At 43.6% G+C, this 22,677-nt stretch overlaps 1 protein-coding gene across 5 annotated transcripts in view; it reads left to right on the forward strand.

The window, feature by feature from the left end:
• The window catches only part of EPB41L1 (erythrocyte membrane protein band 4.1 like 1), a 168,552-nt gene extending 146,339 nt beyond the window's left edge, over positions 1-22,213 (forward strand). For 4 of the 5 annotated variants that reach the window (XM_040436498.1, XM_040436500.1, XM_040436499.1 and 1 more), the window contains 7 exons: positions 2,377-2,691; positions 3,193-3,303; positions 10,117-10,221; positions 10,307-10,381; positions 12,953-13,033; positions 17,471-17,587; positions 21,246-22,213. In XM_040436498.1, the coding sequence (XP_040292432.1) occupies positions 2,377-2,691; positions 3,193-3,303; positions 10,117-10,221; positions 10,307-10,381; positions 12,953-13,033; positions 17,471-17,587; positions 21,246-21,254 (813 nt within the window). In that variant the 3' untranslated portion in view covers positions 21,255-22,213. Of the gene's footprint in view, positions 1-967; positions 1,079-2,376; positions 2,692-3,192; positions 3,304-10,116; positions 10,222-10,306; positions 10,382-12,952; positions 13,034-17,470; positions 17,588-21,245 lie in introns of all 5 variants that reach the window. The other variant, XM_040436502.1, reaches the window with a different exon arrangement.
• Positions 22,214-22,677: the final 464 nt, after the last annotated feature.

Below are 22,677 nucleotides of genomic sequence, written 5' to 3' on the forward strand. Positions count from 1 at the left end.
GGAAATAGGCACCAAAACTGCTTGGCATTAGAGTGTTGTGGTTTGGCTAGCACGCCCGGTCCCTGTGTGTGTATACGAAGGGGCATGGTGTCATAATGGGATCTGTCTGCCTGTCTGTGCCAATTCTCTCCCACCATCTGCTTCTGGCTGGAGTACCGTCTGGCTTAAAATACCCCGTCCCCAAAAATATCAGTCTGAAAAGCATGGAAGCAAAAGAGGAGACGGGAAGGAGAGCTGGTGGAAAAGATAAAGAGAGGTGAAGCTACATCCTCTTCTTAACTAATCTGGCAACATCACTAAAATACATCTTCCCCACTCCAGGAAATCAGGCGCTTTCAATGACATGACAGTGATTCATTGGCTCCTGCAGTAATTTTCTTAGTCGTCTGGGAAAATCAATGCTTGGCAGGTACCCTGCAATTCATGTCTCATACTAAATGCATAAATGGATTGAAATGCCTTGCGATTTGCTCCTTCATGGATAAGAAATAGTTACTAATCTCCATCCCACCTCCTCCACACTCACTGCACCGAGGCTGCTGTTTTCTTGCTTTTGTGCTATGCATTTGGACACTGATTCACTGAGCTGTATTAAGTCTTGGAATAAGATGAAATATGTTCTTAAATATGTTCTACAATCTTAGCCAACCCACGTCTTCTTTCATGTAGGCCTTTGGTTTACTTTTTAGCCTCTTTCACGGTTTTATTTTGTTCATATATCCATCAGTCTGTTCCCTATATTTCCATTTAGTTCTTGTGCCCCTACTTTTATCCATACTGTATAAAATATAGAAAATACAACCAATATGGTCCTTTGGGAACAATTTAATACAGCTTAGTGAATCAGCATCCCATCAAGCCTCGCTTTGATGCTGTGCTGCCCAGCATCAGTCTCATGCATTGTGCTGAAGGTCTTGCTCTCTGCCCCTTGGAAATTCTTCACTCTAACCCTTCTCTCCTGCTCTAGAGTCAACCACTTGAGTCAACTTCTTGGGAGGAAAGGGACATCCCATCTGCTCTCAGAGAGGTCTCCCTGCCGGACCAGGGTTATAGGAAATCCGGGATTGTCCTTTTTCAGGTCAGGGCTATGGCCTGCCCTGATTCTGTTTGCACAGTATCATTTTCTGACAGAGGGGTGTATAATAAATTATATCTCTTGGTGTATATGCAGTAAAACATAATCTATGAAATGAAAAAGAAAATCTTTATTTCGCTAAACTCCATGAATGTTAAACATTGTAACACAACATAGAAATCGGCATAACATTCGTTGTCTTCTGACATCACAATGCAGCATAGATACATCACCAGGTGTACACTAAGAGTTGATGTCAAATGTAAATCCTAAATGAGCTTGATAACCTCTACTGAACTCAAGAGATCAGGAAGGGATGTGCCGAGGTTCACACATTCAGGATATGCATAGAGCAAATTTTATATGTATTTTCCAGCAGAAATCAGAGGCTGACGCTCCTATTTCTGCCATGGATGGGCTGGAGTATCCGCACAAGGATTAGCCCCATTGCAAATTTAAAAGTCCGCAGCATAGTCGGTATTCCATGCGGATTCCTTCCTCTGCATATGAATGGGTTTCACTTGTATATAAGTCAACATCCATCTCTTCCGCGAGGCTTGTTTCAGGGTGTTTTTCCTTCATCAGTACAGAGTAGGATAGCAGCTTGGGGAAGGGGGGTCTGGTTTCCAATATCGATGACCAATCAGGTGATCAGTATAAGACCGGGGTTGGTCCCGACTCCCAGCATCCCTGCCGATCAGCTGTTTGAAGAGAGCACAGCGCTCGAAGGCATCTCGCTCAGCCAGCCAGCATCCTACTCCATATCTATGAGGGTTAAATACTCTGAAACAGCTGTCAACAGATGGATGGGTGGCTTGGTAATTTTCCTTAATCACGTTCCAAGAATTGTTAAAGTCAGATGTTGACTTATAAGAAATCACATGAAATAGGTGGCACTAGTGAAACGGTTCTCATTCTCTGGGAAATACATACAGTATTTGCATTCATTTACTTTGGAAGTGGGATGTCAGTGGATTTGATGAGGATTTAAGTGCAGAATTTGTGCCTAAATCCTTGTCAAATCCTCAATGTGTTGCCTAATGCGTTCCATTAATGGACATATTCACATAATAATAGTAGTTGGATGTTTACTTACATTGCTATGTCCACTTAAATCAGATTCCCTTTGGATAAGCTGGAGACTTATAAAAAATAATGGGTGTAATTGTTAATAATCCTTTGTAAATTTTTCCAAATGATTATGGAAGGGCATTATCACAAGCCCATCTGAACTCACCATTCCCCTTTGAGTAATGTCACACTGAGATCTTTCGCCATCATGGCTTTTTGCATTCCCTTAGAGAGTGAGCAGCAGGGAAGCAGATGAAGGACGCACGGCAGGAGAGGAGGAGCAAAGTGCGGGGCTCCTAAAGGAGAACCAACTGAGCATTGAGAGGAAGTGCTCAAGCATAACCGTCAGTTCTACATCCAGTCTGGAGGCCGAGGTGGACTTCACCGTCATTGGAGATTACCACTCCAATGTAGGCTTTGAAGATTTCACACGCAGCCTGCCAGAGTTGAACAGAGACCAGGGTGATGGAGGCACCACTGACAACCCTACAACTGCCCCCCAAGAAGAACATGACGGAGATAAGACAGAGGAGGAGACAACGGAGGTACAGAGTTTCAGCATGGAGTGTCCAGACGTACCCTTGTCTGTGTTGTCATTCCTTCCAGTAAATATGTGACCTGCGGCATCTTAAAGTGGCTGTCCAGGTCTGCGGTACATCACTGAAAGTGTCAAGTGCCTCGAAGGTGCTGGAAATGCACGTCACGGTCCAATACGTACACGTTTATGTCCAAGTTTCCATCCTACATCTATTGTTGTGTTTATGTTCCCCAGCTTGTTACTTGACATTGCATGTCACTGTGCCATGACACCACCATGTGCATGCTCTTAACCTCCATCTTTACAGCCTAAAATTCTCCAGGATGTCATCTCCACTGACGCATGGCATCGACAGGTTTTTCTAGCATGTTCATGTACATCATTTTATTAAACATCCTAAACCCATCCTGTGCATGTTTGTTATGGTCATTCATGTCTTCCATATTCATAAGCTGTTTTCCATGTATTTTGCCTAGATGTTTGTAACCCTATTCTTTTTTTCACACAGTCGCATCTGAAGACAGTGCAGAAAGAGGTCATCACTAGTGTGAACGCGGTTAGCAGGACAGATGAAGAAACCATTACACACACACAGATTACTACTGTGCAAACCACTCAGGTAACAATTTCAAAAAAGAAGACTGAACCTGGTTGTTTAGTGAATCCACAGTCTCATGTCTGTAAACCTTTGGCAACTTTCCATTATAATTTGTGTTTCATCACCATTTAACGTGACATCTGCTTGCTGTCAGCAAATGGAACTATTCTTATGTTGATTTATTGTGTAATTTGGCATCCAGATGTGTATCAGACATACTAGACAAATGTGGTTTGAAAATAGCTTTAGGGTCCATTCACATGTCTGTAGTGCATTGAGGATCCGAAATACACCCGGCAGGCACCCCCACAGAACTGCCTATTCTTGTCCGCAATTGCGGACAAGAATAGGACATGTTCTATTTTTTCCGGAGCCGCGAACCGTAAGGTCGGGGCCACGATCCGGAAATGCGGATGCGGAGAGCACATAGTGTGCTCTCCGCTTCCATTCTGTCCCCATAGAGAATGAATGGGTCCGCACACGTTCCGCACAATTGCGGAACGGGTGCGGACACATTCACGGACGTGTGAATGGACCCTTAAAGGGGTATTCCAGAGGCTAGGTCATCAGTAAAAAAAAACTCTGAAAATCCCTTTAACAAACAGTCTTTCCAGCAGCATACTGTTCTGAGGGATTCATAAAATGCCTATATGCCACTATGGAGGTATAACCATGACAGAAGCTTTTAGCTCTCCAAACCGCCACCACTGACTCCTTCACTCGTGTGCTTTATAAAGGTGTGCTCATTAGCCAAAGAAGATGCAGGATTAATAAAGAATTATAATCCTTGAGTGCACTGAGTGCTAGTTAAACGGCATCTGTCAGCAGATTTGTACCTATGAAACTGGCCTAAATGCAAAAAGAGGTTTGTCCGGCCTTTTCTTTGCAAAATTCCAGTAGCACTTTATTTCATACAAAAATTATGAAACTGGCCTGTTACATGTACATTTGGCAGCTGAAGGCACCTGTGTTGGTCCCATGTTCATATTTGTCCATATTGCTGAGAAAAATTGAGTTTTAATAAATGCAAATAAGTCTCTAGGAGCAATGGGGGCGTTGCCATTACACCTATAGGCTCTGCTCTCTCTGCAAATGCTGCTTCCTCTTCACTTTGATTGACAAGGCCAAGCAGTGTAAACGTCATCACACCTGGCCCTGTCAATCAAAGTGCAGAGGGAGTGCCAGTTGCAGAAAAGCAGAGCCTCTAGGTGTAACGGCAATGCCCTCGTTGCTCCTAAAGGCCCATTTGTAAATACTAAAACATAATTTTTCTCAGCAATGCGGACACATATAAACATGGGACCAACACAGATGTCTTCAGCTGCCAAGTGCACATGTAACAGGTCAGCCAGTGTCATAGGTGCAAAACTGCTGACAGATGTGCTTTAAAGTTTTTGAAGTCAAAACACTCAGGAGAAAATGTAAGCTGGCCATGCCCTAATCCCACCCAATCTAGCTTAATTGATATTCCTGAAGATGGTGAATTATCTGAAGCCGGTCCACAATCCTATGCATGCGTTGTTGTCTTCTAGTTCTGGTGCATGCACAGTGAAGCAGAGTCGATCAAGTCAGATTGGGTCAGATTGGAGCATGGCCTGCTTCTCATCTAAGTGTCTCCACCCCCTTGACTCCAACAAGGTAATAAGCATATGATGGGAGAGGGGATTAAAGTATTATATATTAATTTTTTTAAACAAAATACCGCACCTACTTTGGTCCATAAGGAAAGACAGGAACAGAACAGTCAGCTAGTGGTGGTGTGTTGGAGAGCAAAAAATCCCTGACAGGTTCCTTTTAAGGAGAGATGGAACGCAGTTCACAATGAACCTGTTTTGTTAGACTTATACACATGACTCCCTCATTTCAGTCTAAGAATAATGCCACACTTTGCTCTACAAAACAGCAAGGAAAGATGGTGGCTGACATGTTCAGGGTCCCTTTATCCCACAATGGGTATGTGTCATAAGCACCAGGTGGTTGGCCTTATTTTATTATATGGGGCTTCTTCACCTCAATAGTTGACTCTATGGACTCTTGTCTATGAAAACAATCAGTGTGATGGAGTAGTACCGTGATGCTATAACGAACAAGCTTGGCACCTAGTAGATTGCAGTTGCTTTGTACAGAACCATGTATATGTTTGGCTTAAAGGGAACCTGTCACCACAAAATGCAGTGCAATCTGCAGGCAACATAGTCTAGAGCAGGAGGAGCTTAGCAGAGCGATATAAAGTTTTGCAGGAATAAATTCAGTAAAACCTATAATTTATGCATTTAAACCTAAGGTCTTTTTATGCACAGGAGTCATGTGGATGGTCCTAACAGTGATCTTTATGCTTAGTTATGGAGAGTTAGGCTACTTTCACACTTGCGTTCAGAGCGGGTCCGTCTGATGTCTGCTCAGACGGATCCGCTCCTATAATGCAGACGTTTGGATCCGTTCAGAACGGATCCGTCTGCATTATAGTTTGAAAAAAATTCTAAGTGTGAAAGTAGCCTGAACAGATCCGTCCAGACTTTACATTGAAAGTCAATGGGGGACGGATCCGTTTGAAGATTGAGCCATATGGTGTCATCTTCAAACGGATCCGCCCCCATTGACTTACATTGTAAGTCTGGACGGATCCGCTTGCCTCCGCACGGCCAGGCGGACACCCGAACGCTGCAAGCAGCGTTCAGGTGTCCGCTCACTGAGCGGAGCGGAGGCTGAACGCTGGCAGACTGATGCATTCTCAGCGGATCCGCGTCCACTCAGAATGCATTAGGGCTGGACGGATGCGTTCGGGGCCGCTTGTGAGCCCCTTCAAATGGAGCTCACGAGCGGACACCCGAACGCAGGTGTGAAAGTAGCCTTAGCTGTCAGTCACTGAGTGGCTCCACCCACCGGACTCCCAGGCATAAAAAGAGCAGAGGTTTAAATGAATACAAGTTTTGCTGAATCTTTTCTCACAAAACTATCAATCTGCTCAGCTCCTTCTGCTCTATACACATGACTCCCTCATTTCAGTCTAAGGATAATGCCACACTTTGCTCTACAAAACAGCAAGGAAAGATGGTGGCTGACATGTTCAGGGTCCCTTTAATATTGGGTATGTGTCATAAGCACCAGGTGGTGCAGCTAGCACTGCATTTCATGGTGACAGGTTCCCTTTAATATTATTTACATGGTGTTTTTATTAGAGATGAGCAAATCGATTCTATACTAATAGAATTTATTATGCATTTCCCAAAAGATTCTACACAGTGAATCTAAAAACTTTTGTGATTCGGCCACCACAAATGCTCACAATGGGAGCCACCAGTTTACATATCAGAAGACAGAGAATACATCTGCCACTAAAAAGGGATAATTTTTGGACTATTAAAAAAAAAATTTTTTAATTCCGACAACACAACGGGGGACATTTATCAATAACTGCGTAATTTGCACCAAAAAAATACTAACATTACAAATCAAAAGTGGTAATTTATTTTACCTCATATATCAAAAGGCGCACACCACTTTGAAAATGTGACTTTTTAAAATATAAACTTGATTATCCGCCTATTTCTCATACGACTTTTTTAAAACCAAAATGCGCCATTTCAGCCACCCTCCTGCCAGACCACTCTTGAGACTTTTGAAACATATTTTGCGACTTTTGAAGCATATTTGCGACATTTTCACTGGTAAATTTGTCTCAGACTCAGGACGTTTTCGTTATTATTTTGTTTTTGTTGGATGTCAATTTACTGACAAAACCCTGTTGTTTAGCTCATATAAGGCTACTTTCACACTTGCGGCAGAGTGATCCGGCAATGAGTTCCGTCGCCGGAACTGCCAACTGATGGCATTTGTAAGACTGATCAGAAACCTGATCAGTCTTAAAAATGGCTGATCAGTCAGAAAACAATAATTGCTTACCGGTAATTGTTTTTCTTGATACCCATGACGGCACCCATGCGAGGAGGAGCTCCCATCTGGGACAGGAAACCTGAGGATATAAAAATGTTCACACCCCCACCACATCTCAGGGATTGTGATTACCGGTCTCCGGAATGTGCCAACACCACCAAAGCAAAAGAAGAGATTTGACAAGAAAAAGTATGAGGGGTGCTCCATGTTGTGGAAAGTCGGAAGGGAAGCTAGTAAATCCTCCCTAGGGGTTTTATCCCTAATATGGGATTCCAACTGGCCCAACCAGAGTTTTAGGGATCTAGAAACCCATAAGGCTGCAATAGCGGGTCTGAGGCTGGTGGACGCGCTTTCCCAAGATCTCCTGAGATACACGTCCGCTTGTTTGTCTAGCAGGTCATTCAGGCCCCCCAGATCCTCAAAGGGGAGAGCCGCTCTTTTTGCAATTTTAGCCACAGGAGCATCTACTAAAGGGGCTTTATCCCAGACGCTGGTAATTGAATCTTCAAATGGATATTTACTTTTAACCGAATTAGGTATGAAAAATTTCCTATCGGGGTTCTTCCATTCTTTTTTGATCAGAGCCTCGATATTCTTGTGAACAGGGGATGCTCTATGACATCTGGGTCCTAAACCTTCAAAGGCTTGATTAGCCATGGATTTGGGTTCTTTTATGTCCTCTAGCTGCATCGTGGATTTAACAGCTTTCAACAGGGGTTCCACGTCTTCCAGGGGAAAAAAGGACTTTACTGCTGCATCTTGGTCAGAGGAAGAGATGTCAGAGGAGAGCTCCCCTGATTCTATAACTTCTACGTCGGACAGATCTGAGTCAGATTCCCAGGCTGCGGATTGTTTAACGGGGGATTTGCGATGCGAATGCCTTAACGCCCTTAATGAAGATCTGATCTCAGATTTGACCAAGGCCTTAATAGATTTGGACAGGCTCGGCGAGCCTCCATTACCAATTTTCCAATGCATGTCTGGCAAAGAGGTTTGGCATAGGAGGCAGGTAACGGGACCCTGCATCCCCCACACTCCTTGTGCTTGGACTTTCCTGACGCCTTTTTAGGAACCTTGGGAATCTGCAGTAAACAATAACACAAACCGCCAATAAATTATGGGAAATACGGATGGATCTTATCCCCAGGGGTTGTCCCCTACTCCTCAGGACCAGTACCGGACTAGAAGGCCTCGAGGGTTCACTGGGGTTGGCGCGACTCGAATCCACAGGTTCTGACATCCTCTGTTCGGATTCTTTGCTTGTAGGCTGGCTGTCCCCTCCTGCTGCCGCATTTGTAGCGCGCCTCCGCCTGTCTGATTTAAAAAAAAAAAAAACGCGCCTAATCCCGGTACTTCCAGATTCGTGACATCACCGGAAGTGACGTGCCGGAAGCTGCGCGGTCCACACATGCGCAGTGGCCACCGTCAGCTCCGGCCGCCATCTTGGAGAAGGGCCGTGCTGCCTCTGGATAGTGTCTCGGCAACTGCTGCACGCCGGAGCCCCGCCCAGGACCAGGGACCGCCGGAACACACAGCGGTCCCTCCAGAGGCCAGGAGGGCGCAGGAGGGAAGCAGTCTTTGGCAGTTGCTCCCCCAGGAGACTTACACTGCCCGGGATGCGTCCATTGCGGTGCACGGACCTGGACCTCCCCAGCCCCTGGGATGTGAACTTGGTAAGGATCCTCAGGATCTCCCATCCGGAGAACAGGAAACCTGAACCTAGGTGTGGTGGTGGTGTGAACATTTTTATATCCTCAGGTTTCCTGTCCCGGATGGGAGGTCCTCCTCGCATGGGTGCCGCCATGGGGGAGGGGAAAAATGCATTGAACTGCCGGATCCGTCTTTCCGGTATCATCCGGCAAAACGGATCTGGCATTTATTTTTTTCACCTTTTTTCCGGTCTGCGCATGTATTTTGCACGGATCCGGCACTAATATATTCCTATGGAAAAAAAATGCTGGATCCGGCATTCAGGCAAGTCTTTTTTGGCCGGAGATAAAACCGTAGCATGCTGAGGTTTTATCTTTTGCCTGATCAGTCAAAATGACTGAACTGAAGACATCCTGATGCATCCTGATTGAATGCTCTCCATTCGGAATGCATGGGGATAAAACTGATCAGTTCTTTTCCGGCATTGAGCCCTTTTGACGGAACTCAGTGCCGGAAAAGAAAAACGCTAGTGTGAAAGCAGCGTTAGAAAAATTAAATGCCTCCTATTTTAATACTTTAATCACTTGTTCGCACAAGGAGTTGGTTTTCTGTTTATAAATGCGACTTTTTGATAAAAAGTTGCATCTTTATTCCATAAATGCAACTTTTTACACAAAACACCACCACATAAGCTGGCTTAATTGTCCTCAACAATTTGAGCCATTTCTTCAGATAAGAGGATGATAAATGAGGCGAAATATGCGTCAATTTGATAGCCCCGTCCACTATGACATTTATAATTCATTTCAACTGTGAAAATTCTGAATAAAAATTAATATATTTGGCGCAAATCAAAAAACCATTCTTTTTGGCGCATTTTACTCTATAATTCTGGTGCAACATACTTAGTAAATGTCCCCCAATTTGTTACCCATAGTCTTGGTGTTAAAGATCGTGAAAAGGGTTGGATATGGCCCTAAGAAACCTCAAAGTCTCATACACAACTTTTCAGGCCAAAGGGGGCAGTTCTCGATTCAGACTGAATTTATTTGGCCTGAATTGTGTCTATCCGATATGACCAAATGGGACCTGAAATAAATTTATGGAATTTAACTTTTTATATTTTTTATGTATTGATGCAGCTGCTCTTGGATTTTATGACAAGGGACTAAATAGCATATTATTTTTATGTCTGTGACTTCTAGGCTGCATGGTATGGAGAAAACACAGTAATATTATCAGTAAAATATTGTCTATGGTCATTGTTGTTGCATCTTGACTACATGGCAGGTGGAGGAGAACAGGACAGACCTCGGAAGTGGAGATCTTGGAAAAGCCGAAGCATCTGGTGAGAGCATCCAACCTCTACAGGCAGATGTGGCTCGTACACAACATGTAAGTTACACAAGAAACCAAAGCGTTACTCTCATGTTGATATTAAGTTGGATATTGTTACCAAGTGCAGAACGTATTCCTTCAGGTTTCCCATACTGCAAATATTACCCACGGCACAGCAGAAACATTGTCATCATCCACAACTACCCATGTGACAAAGGTGAGGACATTTTGGAAAATGCATAGTAATGTGAAATATATTTTAATACTTTGACATTAGGAGAATAATGAGGTGATTAAAAGAATTTGCTTGCTGCGCTTTTGTGTGCATCATGAGAACGCAATGAAACGGAACAAAATGCTTTCTGGTGACTCCGTTCTGTTAAGTTTTGGTCCCCATTGACAATGAATGGGGACAAGACTGAAGCTTTTTGCTCCGCTATTGAGACCCTATGATGGATCTCAATAGCGAAAACGCTTGTGTGAAAGTAGCCTTACCAGACTCTTTTAAGGGTCTGACAGTGACTTATACAGTAGCGATGTATAACTGGCACTAAAGAGACAGTTTTCTTCCTTTTGTAAGAGAGCTAATTTGAATACTTTTTTCCCAGGGAGCATTGCATGTAAGACTGTGTGCTAGCTGGATCTCCACAAGGAGAATCGGTATTTCCTAAAAGTTTCTGAATTATGTATACTTGAAGTTACAGACCAGATGAATGATGTTATACTGAACCTCTGTCTGTATGAAAACTTCCTATTCTCTGTTTTGCTGGTTCAATCATGTCAAAAAGATGTGAATTCAAATCACCATTCACATCAATGACCACACCCTGGTTTGAAAACTTTTGATTTGTGTTCATTCATGTGACTGTTGACCTGAATCCATAAAACAAAAATTATTCAGCAGAATACAGAACTAGACCTGTATTTTCAAGCACTGATAAACACTGCTAAGTAGATGGTAAAAAGCATGTTCACATTTGTCATCCTGAAAAGTCTGGTAGTTTTCCTTGAAATTAATTAAGTTCATTAAATGTTCCTCAAAACTTGCTACCTGATAGTAGCCTTATTTTAGGCAAAGCTACTTTTACAGTGTTCAGAATTCTAGGTCTATCCCGACCAAGCAGACTTAGTTATTGATGATTTCAAGCACTGTTAAATACTCAAAGAAGGGCAACATACACTCACTGGCAATAAAATAACGCACCAAAAAAACGTTGGAATGGAATGAAACTTTCCATGTGTGAATGTGATGATGACATATGTAAGTGATTACAATATTAGAGCGAAAGGATATGTTTAAGACTCCAGTTGAAAGGAGGCTCTAGGACCTGTTGGGCCACCTCTAGCCTGGATACAAGATGAGATATGGTTGGACATGGAGGCATACAGGTTCCATATAGTAATATGTTGCAGCTGGCCCTGTAGATCCTGTACACTCTTAGGTTAATATAATACACCTTAGCCGTTCCCATAAATGCGGGTGACCAGGCAGGCCAAGGAAGTGTTACAATCTGGAAAACCCTTGCTGTGTGTGGGTGAGCATTATCCTGCTGAAGAATGCCTGGATGTCCTGCACATATCACTCAGCTGTTAGTGTCCCTCTTATCACTACTAGGGGTGACCGACTGTGATGTGATGGCTCCCCAGATCATCATACCAGCAACTGGCCAGCATTTTAGACACCGGTCTTATGAAGCCCCTGTTCTGGCAGTGGATCACCAAAGTTATGTAGAGGCGATGGCCTCTACATAACTTTGGCGCGTCCAGCGCCGCTTCTAAATATAAGACAGCTTGCTAGCTGGCTTACATTTAGACCATTTTCTTCACCTAAACCAGGCGTAGAAAATGATGAATGAGATAGGCCTCCTGGCCCGTGCCCTTCCCCACTCACTTTTTGAGACCTGGCGTGAGCGGAGAAAAGTCGCAGATTGCGGCGCAACTACCCGTTGCGCCGCAATCTGCGCCTGAAATACACCTAATGTAGGTGTATTTCAGGTTAATAAATGACCCCCAATATGCTTCCAGTCCGTAGCAGTTCAGGTTTCTCATTTACCACACCACTGTAAACGAAGGCGACGGTGGCTGTCAATGACAGGACAAGTAACGAGCACCATGACACCTTTCTTCTGCTAAGCTCCTGGAAATGGTGCAGGCAGAGACAGGGGTGTGTAATGGAGGCGCCACTTGTGTCTGGATAGTGGACTGCTCAAGTTGTTGTGGATTAAACCATACTCTCTACTGGTGGTCTGTCTGAGGCATCCGGATCCTGTTCACTGTGTGTGTGCCCCCATGTAACCCCTGCTCCCAACAACTCCTAACAGTTAGATCAGAACGACCTAGATGGCGGGAAATTTGTCAAAACGACCTTCCTGCTTTTCTCAGTCTAACGATGCGCCTCCTTTCAGTCTTAAAGTGCATCTTAGAGTCAGTAATCTCTTACCAAGAGGTACACTACCCAAAAGTAGCCTCAGAGTCATTTTATAGGGCAGATAAGCACTTCTATGCCCTCTTGTGGCAAGATCCATTGTCTAATCAAACCACACCTGTAATCATTTTCATATCTGCCTGAGACATAACTGCAGGCAGAGTTTTTGCAGCAATCCAACCCAGCAATTTGGATGCGTTTATTTTTTGTCGATGAATGTATTCTATATGTCAAATACAATGTGTAATATAGTACACAGAATATGAATACAGGCAACCATTAAAATTCCTATGCTTACATTAATGTTTTCTGATTTCACCAATTTCTCCTTTACTTGATCTTTTGTCCAATATGCTCAAGCAGACAGTGAAAGGTGGATTTTCTGAGACAAGGATAGAGAAGAGGATAATTATTACTGGAGATGAAGATGTAGATCAAGAACAGGTAATACTGCAGTACATGACAGCTCATTGCAGAGTAATCTGACAGTATACTTCAGTGTAGTACAGCCTTTATTAAAACTGTTCGGTTAGGAGGTTTTACGATTATTTACTGTATACTACAGTGTCAGTATAAACACGTATTCAACTTAGAAGTCTTTGTGCTGTGTGAGGGGTACAGTATGTGCCCACAGCCTGTGGTGTATCTTGGTTTTGTGCTGCCCTAGGCGAGACTAAACTCGGGCACCCCCTAATATAAATTTGACCCACCCCTTCCTGTCAAGGCCAAACCCCTTCCTATGTAAACCCCACCCCTTCCTCTTTAGGCTCCACCCTTTCCTGTTAGAGCTTCACATCTTCCTTTCTGTAAAAGAATCATCACAAATGTATGCATGAAATAAAATAAAATGTCTCATCTAAAAGTTATTAAAAAAAATAAACTATGCACATTCCTAGTTAGACACAAATATTTTGTAGATGTATAAAAAATATATAAAAATCTGTAAAATACAAAGTATGTGTGTCAGAAGTTGCTCTTTTTTAATTTTTAGAATAATGATACAGGCAGCCATTTTATTTAATACATTTGTGCTAATTTCTGTGTTGGTTGGAGGGGGGTGAGGGGCAGTATTACACAATCTGTATAATTTTTTTTATAAAGATAGTGTAATACTGCCCCTCACCCCCTCCAACAGCACAGAAATTAGCACAAATACATTAAATAAAATGGCTGTATCATTATTCTAAAAATTTAAAAAGCACAAATGTATTTTACAGATTACTTTTTTTTATTTTTTTAAAACAATGTGCAGCTAGAGATAGTACAGTATTAACCCCTCCCTAATTCTCCCCCCTCTAACCACCCAACGGGTCCCAACCCCCTTACCCCATAAAACAACTAAGTAATTGATTTTTTGTGAATTACTGTAATTTAAGTACTTACAGTTTTTGAAGACAGCAGGCTCAGGGATCAGTGCATTGGTGGCCGGGGCCTGGCCTCGCGACTTGTTCACGGTGACCGTGTGCAGGATCCGTTCTGCACTTGGAGGAGATAAGGCTCACCCTAGCGTTGCCGGCCCGTGGCTCCACCTCCGTGTGACATCCGCAACGCGCGGACGCAAAAGGCAGGGGAGGTCGGGAGGAAGTACCGTATTTTCCGGCGTATAAGACGACCGGGCGTATAAGATGACCCCCAACTTTTCCATTTAAAATAAAGGTTTTGGGCTATACTCGCCGTATAAGACTACCCCTGAATGCCCAGCCCTCCCTGTCTTCAAGACGATCTTCTCCAGTCCAGGGAACTGACTGGGATCTGTGGAAGGCACTGTTATGAGGAGGGGGATCTGTGAATGGCACTGTTAGGGGGAGGGGGATCTGTGGATGGCATAGTTATGGGGAGGGGAATCTGTGGATGACACTGCTATGGGGGGAATCTATGGATGACACTATATAGCATCTTATGCTATATGTGTCATCCACAGATCCACCCCATGACAGTGTCATCCATAGATCCCCCTTCCCATAACAGTGCCATCCACAGATCCCCCCCCCTAAACAGTGCCATCCACAGATCCCCCCCCCAAATAGTGCCATCCACAGATCCCCCTCCCCTAAACAGTGCCATCCACAGATCTCCCCCCTAAACAGTGCCATCCACAGATCCTCCCTAAATAGTGCCATCCACAGGATCCCCCTCCCCTAAACAGTGACATCCACAGATCCCCCTCCCCTAAACAGTGACATCCACAGATCCCCCTCCCCTAAACAGTGACATCCACAGATCCCCCTCCCCGACGCTCACAGGAGTACATTTATAAACTGTAATCAGTAACTTTAATCATCGCTGATCTCTTTACTTGGATACCTTACTCTCAGCTCCGGTAACAGCAGGCAGTGCGGGCGGCGCTCACTCACTGACGTCACGCGCCTGCGCCGCCTAGAGGGAGGAGCAGGCGCGTGACGTCAGTGAGTGAGCGCCGCCCGCACTGCCTGCTGTTACCGGAGCGGAGAGTAAGGTATCCAAGTAAAGAGATCAGCGATGATTAAAGTTAAAGTTACTGATTACAGTTTATAAATGTACTCCTGTGAGCAGCGTGGCCCTGTATATTCTAACCCCCAGGCAAGCGTCCCCGTCACCATGGGAACGCCTGGGGGTTAGAATATACCATTGGATTTGGGTTTTTACCATCTCACTGAGATCGTGAAAACTCAGATCCGATGGTATATTCTAACCCACAGGCAAGCGTCCCCATCACCATGGGAACGCCTGGGGGATAGAATATACCATCGGAGCTGTATAAGATGACCCCCGGATCGGACAAGGGGCAAAAAAAATATTTAGCATATTGTGTAACTATCACTAAGCAAACAAGGCATTTTGCCGCCCCATTGGCAAGTGCCGCCCTAGGAAAATGCCTTGTTTGCCTCGTGATAGATACACCCCTGCCCACAGGAGTGTACTAACAGAAAGGACAGGAAGAATGACGAGCAGCAAGAGTAATGTGCTACTTCGCTTGTAGAAACAGTGACTGTGACCGAGCTGAAGCTCCATTTTATCTGTAGCATGGCAGGCAATGATAACAATTAGTTATCGTATTTTTTACCCTATAAGACGCACCTAGGTTTTAGAGGAGGAAAATAAGAAAAAAAAATTTCATCAGAGCTCAGCTCAGACCCCCAATGTTAATCAATCCTAAGCTCAGAGCCCCATATCAGACCCCCAATGTTAATCAGACCCCCAATCAGACCTCAGATCATAATCTCAATGTGAATAAGACCCCAATCAGACCTCAGATTAGACCCCGAATGTTAATAAGGCCCCTATTCACACTTCAGATCAGACCACCCAATCAAATCTTAGATCAGATGCCCACTTTTTATTAGACCCCCAAGTTAATAAGTCCCCCATGTAAATCAGACCTCAGATCAAAAACAATAAATCAAATTACCTTACCTGCTTCGGACGCCGCTCCTGAGATCCAGCTCTCTTCCTGGTCTTCCTGCCGTGACCCGACGCTGCACAGTGCGAGGTCACAGAACGCCAATGGAAGCAGTGAGTACAGAGCCTGAGGAGCGCTCCCAGGTGCTCTTGTACTAATGAGAGCTTCCATAATGGAAGCGCTTATTAGTAATTGCCCCATGCTTTATTCACACAGTCAGTGTTCGATCAGTGATTTCCATCAGTTATTTTGAGTCAATACCAAGTGCAGGTCTTACTATTATACCTTATCTCTGTGTAGGCTCCAATCCTGGTTTTGGCTCACAATCACTGAAATCATTGACCAAAACACTGACATGTGAATAAGGCTTAAGACGCACTGCCATTTTTCCCCCACTTTGGGGGGGCCCAGCGTGTCTTATAGGACGAAACATACGGTAATTAGATATCTGAAGTTCTGAACGGAAAAGCTTCATGTAGGAACTGTACATAAAAATCTAAGAGGAGATACACTTTAAGGCTTCATGCACATGACCATGTCTGTTTTGTAGTCCGCAATTCATGCATCCGCAAAACACGGTGAGCTGTCTGTATCTTTTGAGACCCCACTGAAATGAATGGGTCCACATCTAATCCGCAACAACAATGCATATCGGATATGGACCAAACATACAGTCGTGTGCATAAGGCCTAATCAGGGAATGTTCAGTTAACTAGGTGGTCTTGTGACCAAATTGTCCTGAGGAAGCCATTATGTAATTGTGAAGTATTTGTGTATGTTCACACTGTCAAGACATACCTATGGCATATCCGACGCAAGCAAAACACCACAGATGTGCAGCAGCCGTGTCAGCGGATCCGCCTGAGGATTAGTCTTATTCAATTAGAAATTTCTCGGCAAAAACTTATAAAGAATGAACATGCTCATTCCTCTCTCAGATGATTTTTTTTTGCGCAGACAAGAATCTGTACTTTTTTTTGTCTACTGCATGGGAATGGGGTATAAAATTGTACTTTCACATGCTTTGGATGTAGTATGTTAGTGCATGCATGGAATCTATTCTACACCTAAGTGCCAATTCACACGACCGTATATTTCCGTCCGCATGTGGACCCATTAATTTCAATGGGGCCGCAAAAGAACACCATGTGCCGTCCTCATCCGTACTGCCGTTCCGCTGTCCTGCAAAAAAGATAGAGCATGTCCTATTCTTGTCCGTAATTGTAGACAAGAATAGGCATTTATACACAGGAGAAAGACGATTCGATCTGCAAAATGCGGAACGCAAACAGCAGGTATCAGAAACGGATACGGTCGTGCGTATGAGCCCTAATCCTCATGAAAACCTGAACATATGAATGGACCCTTGGGGTTCTGAAATTAGGGTCTTAAACAAGCATTGGGGCACTTCAGCGCAACAAAGTACCGGTACTGGAAGAAAAATGGAAACAGTGCTATAATTTTCAAAACCTTGGCCTTTATTTATGCTGCTTTACTTCTAGGCCCTCGCCATGGCTATAAAGGAGGCAAAGCTGCAACATCCAGACATGCTGGTCACCAAGGCAGTGGTGTACTGTGAAACAGAACCTTCTCCTGAAGAGCCTGGGGAGCGACAGCAGGTAAAATGTAATGGGGTGGTTACTTAAAGGGAATGTGTCGCCAGTAATTCTTTCTGCCAGTTAATACCAGATAGTGACACACATATACAGTACAGACCAAAAGTTTGGACACACCTTCTCATTCAAAGAGTTTTCTTTATTTTCATGACTATGAAAATTGTAGATTCACACTGAAGGCATCAAAACTATGAATTAACACATGTGGAATTATATACATAACAAACAAGTGTGAAACAACTGAAAGTATATCATATTCTAGGTTCTTCAAAGTAGCCACCTTTTGCTTTGATTACTGCTTTGCACACTCTTGGCATTCTCTTGATGAGCTTCAAGAGGTAGTCCCTGAAATGGTTTTCACTTCACAGGTGTGCCCTGTCAGGTTTAATAAGTGGGATTTCTTGCCTTATAAATGGGGTTGGGACCATCAGTTGCGTTGAGGGGAAGTCAGGTGGATACACAGCTGATAGTCCTACCGAATAGACTGTTAGAATTGGTATTATGGCAAGAAAAAAGCAGCTAAGTAAAGAAAAACGAGTGGCCATCATTACTTTAAGAAATGAAGGTCAGTCAGTCAGCCGAAAAATTGGGAAAACTTTGAAAGTAAGGGCTATTTGACCATGAAGGAGAGTGATGGGTTGCTGCGCCAGATGACCTGGCCTCCACAGTCACCGGACCTGAACCCAATCGAGATGGTTTGGGGTGAGCTGGACCGCAGAGTGAAGCCAAAAGGGCCAACAAGTGCTAAGCAACTCCTTCAAGACTGTTGGAAGACCATTTCAGGGGACTACCTCTTGAAGCTCATCAAGAGAATGCCAAGAGTGTGCAAAGCAGTAATCAAAGCAAAAGGTGGCTACTTTGAAGAACCTAGAATATGACATATTTTCAGTTGTTTCACACTTGTTTGTTATGTATATAATTCCACATGTGTTAATTCATAGCTTTGATGCCTTCATAGTCATGAAAATAAAGAAAACTCTTTGAATGAGAAGGTGTGTCCAAACTTTTGGTCTGTACTGTATATATATATATATATATATAGTAGTAGTAGTAGTAGAAACAAAGGCAGCACTCCAACACAACGTGAAAAAAGTGGATGGTTTATTAACTCATCTAGCAGCAACGGTTCAGCTCTACTCAATGGAGCCTTTGTTAAGCTGTGTACACAGTTTAACAAAGGCTCCATTGAGTAGAGCTGAAACGTTGCTGCTAGATGGGTTAATAAACCATTCACTTTTTTCACGTTACGTTGGGAGTGCTGCCTTTGTTTCTACTACTATTGAGCAGACCTTGGTCTCTGGTCCATATTGAAGGATTTGCACCCTCATTGCTGTGTGCTGCTTTTTACTTTTGTTTTTTTCTATATATATATATATATATATATATATATATATATATATATATATGGTGGGCCATTTATATGGATACACCTTAATAAAATGGGAATGGTTGGCGATATTAACTTCCTGTTTGTGGCACATTAGTATATGTGAGGGGGAAACTTTTCAAGATGGGTGGTGGCCATTTTGAAGTCGGCCATTTTGAATCCAACTTTACTTTTTTCAATAGGAAGAAGGTCATGTGACATCAAACTTATTGGGAATTTCACACGAAAAACAATGGTGTGCTTGGTTTTAACGTAACTTTATTCTTTCATGAGTTATTTACAAGTTCATGACCACTTATAAAATGTGTTCAATGTGCTGCCCATTGTGTTGGATTGTCAATGCAACCCTCCTCTCCTACTCTTCACACACTGATAGCAACACCGCAGGAAAAATGCTAGCACAGGCTTCCAGTATCCGTAGTTTCAGGTGCTGCACATCTCGTATCTTCACAGCATAGACAATTGCCTTCAGATGACCCCAAAGATAAAAGTCTAAGGGGGTCAGATCGGGAGACCTTGGGGGCCATTCAACTGGCCCACGACAACCAATCCACTTTCCAGGAAACTGTTCATCTAGGAATGCTCGGACCTGACACCCATAATGTGGTGGTGCACCATCTTGCTGGAAACACTCAGGGAACGTGCCAGCTTCAGTGCATAAAGAGGGAAACACATCATGTAGCAATTTCGCATATCCAGTGGCCTTGTGGTTTCCATTGATGAAGAATGGCCCCACTATCTTTCTACCCCATATACCACACCATACCATAATTTTTTTTGTTCCAACAGTCTTGGAGGGATCTATCCAATGTGGGTTAGTGTCAGACCAATAGCGGTGGTTTTGTTTGTTAACTTCACCATTCACATAAAAGTTTGCCTCATCACTGAACAAAATCTTCTGCGTAAACTGAGGGTCCTGTTCCAATTTTTGTTTTGCCCATTCTGCAAATTCAGTGCGCCGATCTGGGTCATCCTCGTTGAGATGCTGCAGTAGCTGGAGTTTGTAAGGGTGCCATTTGTGAGTAGCTAATATCCGCCGAAGGGATGTTCGACTAATGCCACTCCAGTGACATGCGGCGAGTGCTACGCTGTGGGCTCTTGCTGAATGAAGCTAGGACAGCCACTGATGTTTCTTCATTAGAGACAGATTTCATGCGTCCACATTTTGGCAAATACAACACTGAACCAGTTTCACGAAACTTAGCAAGCAGTTTGCTAACTGTAGCATGGGAGATGTGTGGTCTCGTAGGGTGTCTTGCATTGAAATCTGCTGCAATGACCCGGTTACTGCGTTCACCAGACATCAACACAATTTCTATCCTCTCCTCACGTGTTAACCTCGGCGACATATCAATGGCTGTAAACAAAGAGAAACTTGTAAATAACTCATGAAAGAATAAAGTTACGTTAAAACCAAGCACACCATTGTTTTTCGTGTGAAATTCCCAATAAGTTTGATGTGTCACATGACCCTCTTCCTATTGAAAAAACAAAAGTTGGATTCAAAATGGCCGACTTCAAAATGGCCGCCATGGTCACCACCCATCTTGAAAAGTTTCCCCCCTTACATATATTAATGTGCCACAAACAGGAAGTTAATATCACCAACCATTCCCATTGTATTAAGGTGTATCCATATAAATGGCCCACCCTATATATATATATATAGAGAGAGAGAGAGATTTTATTCTATTTTCTGAACATGATTATGGGACGGCCATCTTGCCTGAGATGTTAACAGCATTTAGAATATGCTTTACAGCAGCCACCATGGGCCATAGACAGGAGGGTACTCACTGACTTCTATGGGAGAGTTTCCTAGGCATGCTCTGTGCAGAGGTCATTGTACAGGAAAGGAGAGTAAATGTGACCACCAGCTATTGTGAATGGTGGATCTATCGATCTACATATAGGTGATATCTGCCATTCTAATCCTGCCTGTGATGATGAGATTATTCGGTTTAGTGGCCAGTATGAAAACATGCCGTCGGGCATTGTTTTTCTGTTCCGTTAGAGTAATAGAAAAATGGTAATGGACGTAAAAAATTGATCTGTCACATGCCGAACACCAACAGCACCGAACAGACTGCATGGACTATAATGGGATCTGTCCTGTCCTGTTACATCGCCGGTCATTTAACTGGTCAACATAGTGCTGCATGCTGTGCTATCTTGTTCGTCATTTCTGACAATCTCTGACGGAGCCTCCAACACAGATGTGCCTAAAATGCATAAGAATTCACATTAATCATTCTAATTTTCTTCATCCTCTAGCAATCTTGACCTTGGATTTTGGATGTGAATCCTCACTTCATCTCCCTCTCTGCCCCCGTCTCATAAAATAAGGACTATCCTCCCTTCCCTGATCCTACAGCACACGCCAGCTGCAAAGCCTCAAAATCAGCAAGGGGCCTCTGAAACCATGCTGACATCATTCCCTGACAACGAAAGACTTGTCACCTTCCATGGAGCAGCGTAACATCTCATGTGAAGAAGACTATGGGACACTTTCTTCTCCACGATTGCTCTTCTTCTGGGAAGCATGCCTAGCAATGCGTGAATAGAATGCATGTGGCATCTGCAGACTCAGTTTTACCTGCGCAGTTTAGGAAATTTGTGCTTAAAAAAAAAAAAAAACTGAAGAGTTCACCCAAGAGATTCCCTCAACGTTCCTCTGGGCGCTCCAGCGACAGTGGGGTTAATAATTCTTCATAAACTCATCATTTGTTATACGCATTAGAAACCTAGCAATTCGCTCTCTGATATATCTCAGCCAGGAAATCTCTCATATAGATACTTAGCGCTGTACGATTCTGTCCTTATAACCTGCAGTGAAATGATCACATTAGATAGAATTGCAGCAGTGGAGTCTGTCCTGATAATACAATGTTTAACCCTGGTCCCGTTTAGTATCGATTTCTGTTCTGCACAGCTAGTAATATGGAAATGAAAGGCGACCGAGGTTTTCAAATGCTGTTAGACTCTCGTTCTTTGGACCCTGCTAGTGGGACTTTCTGCACAATTAACCCATTTGTTGCCGGCTGCGGAGTCAGAAGACGTCCTTGCTAGTTGAGGGGGAAAAAGGGCTGAGCCATGTGTGTGAAGAAAAGGTTTTAACGTCGCACAGGGGGAGGCCTGATCCACTGCAATGCTGTGCTCTCCCCCAGTCCCCCCTCCTCCCTGTGCACCGTGATCACTGCTCTATAGCCAATAAAAACAAAGTCAATGTGACATGTGACTTCTTCCTGATTCTGAATATCAATCATTTAAAGGGGATGTATATTACTACATAGAGTTATATAATGTGAGCACTTGAAGAGCGGAGAGGAGTAAAGTTACTGGAGCCAAGAATGTGCTGCAGGACGGAGCAGCTTCTATCAATTTTCTACGCCCTGAGAGCTGCCAGCACAGCTGGGCCTCTAGCAGATTTGGCTTTCTTCCCTCTTTCTACCGTGGGTAACAATTTAACAGGATGGTTATGACACATTTGGAGTATTTTAACTTTATTATTTTATGTTTTTGAAGCTCACTTTGCAAATCAGTTCATACCAGCCAAACCAGTATGGTCTGAACTAATATGAACTAATTAACATACCTTTTCCCATTGGGAACTGCCTGAAAAATAAGTCTCCGTGTATCACTGCATCTATTTCGGTACCCCCTGAACTGTAACGCAATTTAATATTGGTCTACACCTCTTTAAAGG

The sequence above is a fragment of the Bufo bufo genome, chromosome 6 (assembly GCF_905171765.1).
Source record: "Bufo bufo chromosome 6, aBufBuf1.1, whole genome shotgun sequence".
NCBI classification, from domain to species: Eukaryota; Metazoa; Chordata; class Amphibia; order Anura; family Bufonidae; genus Bufo; species Bufo bufo.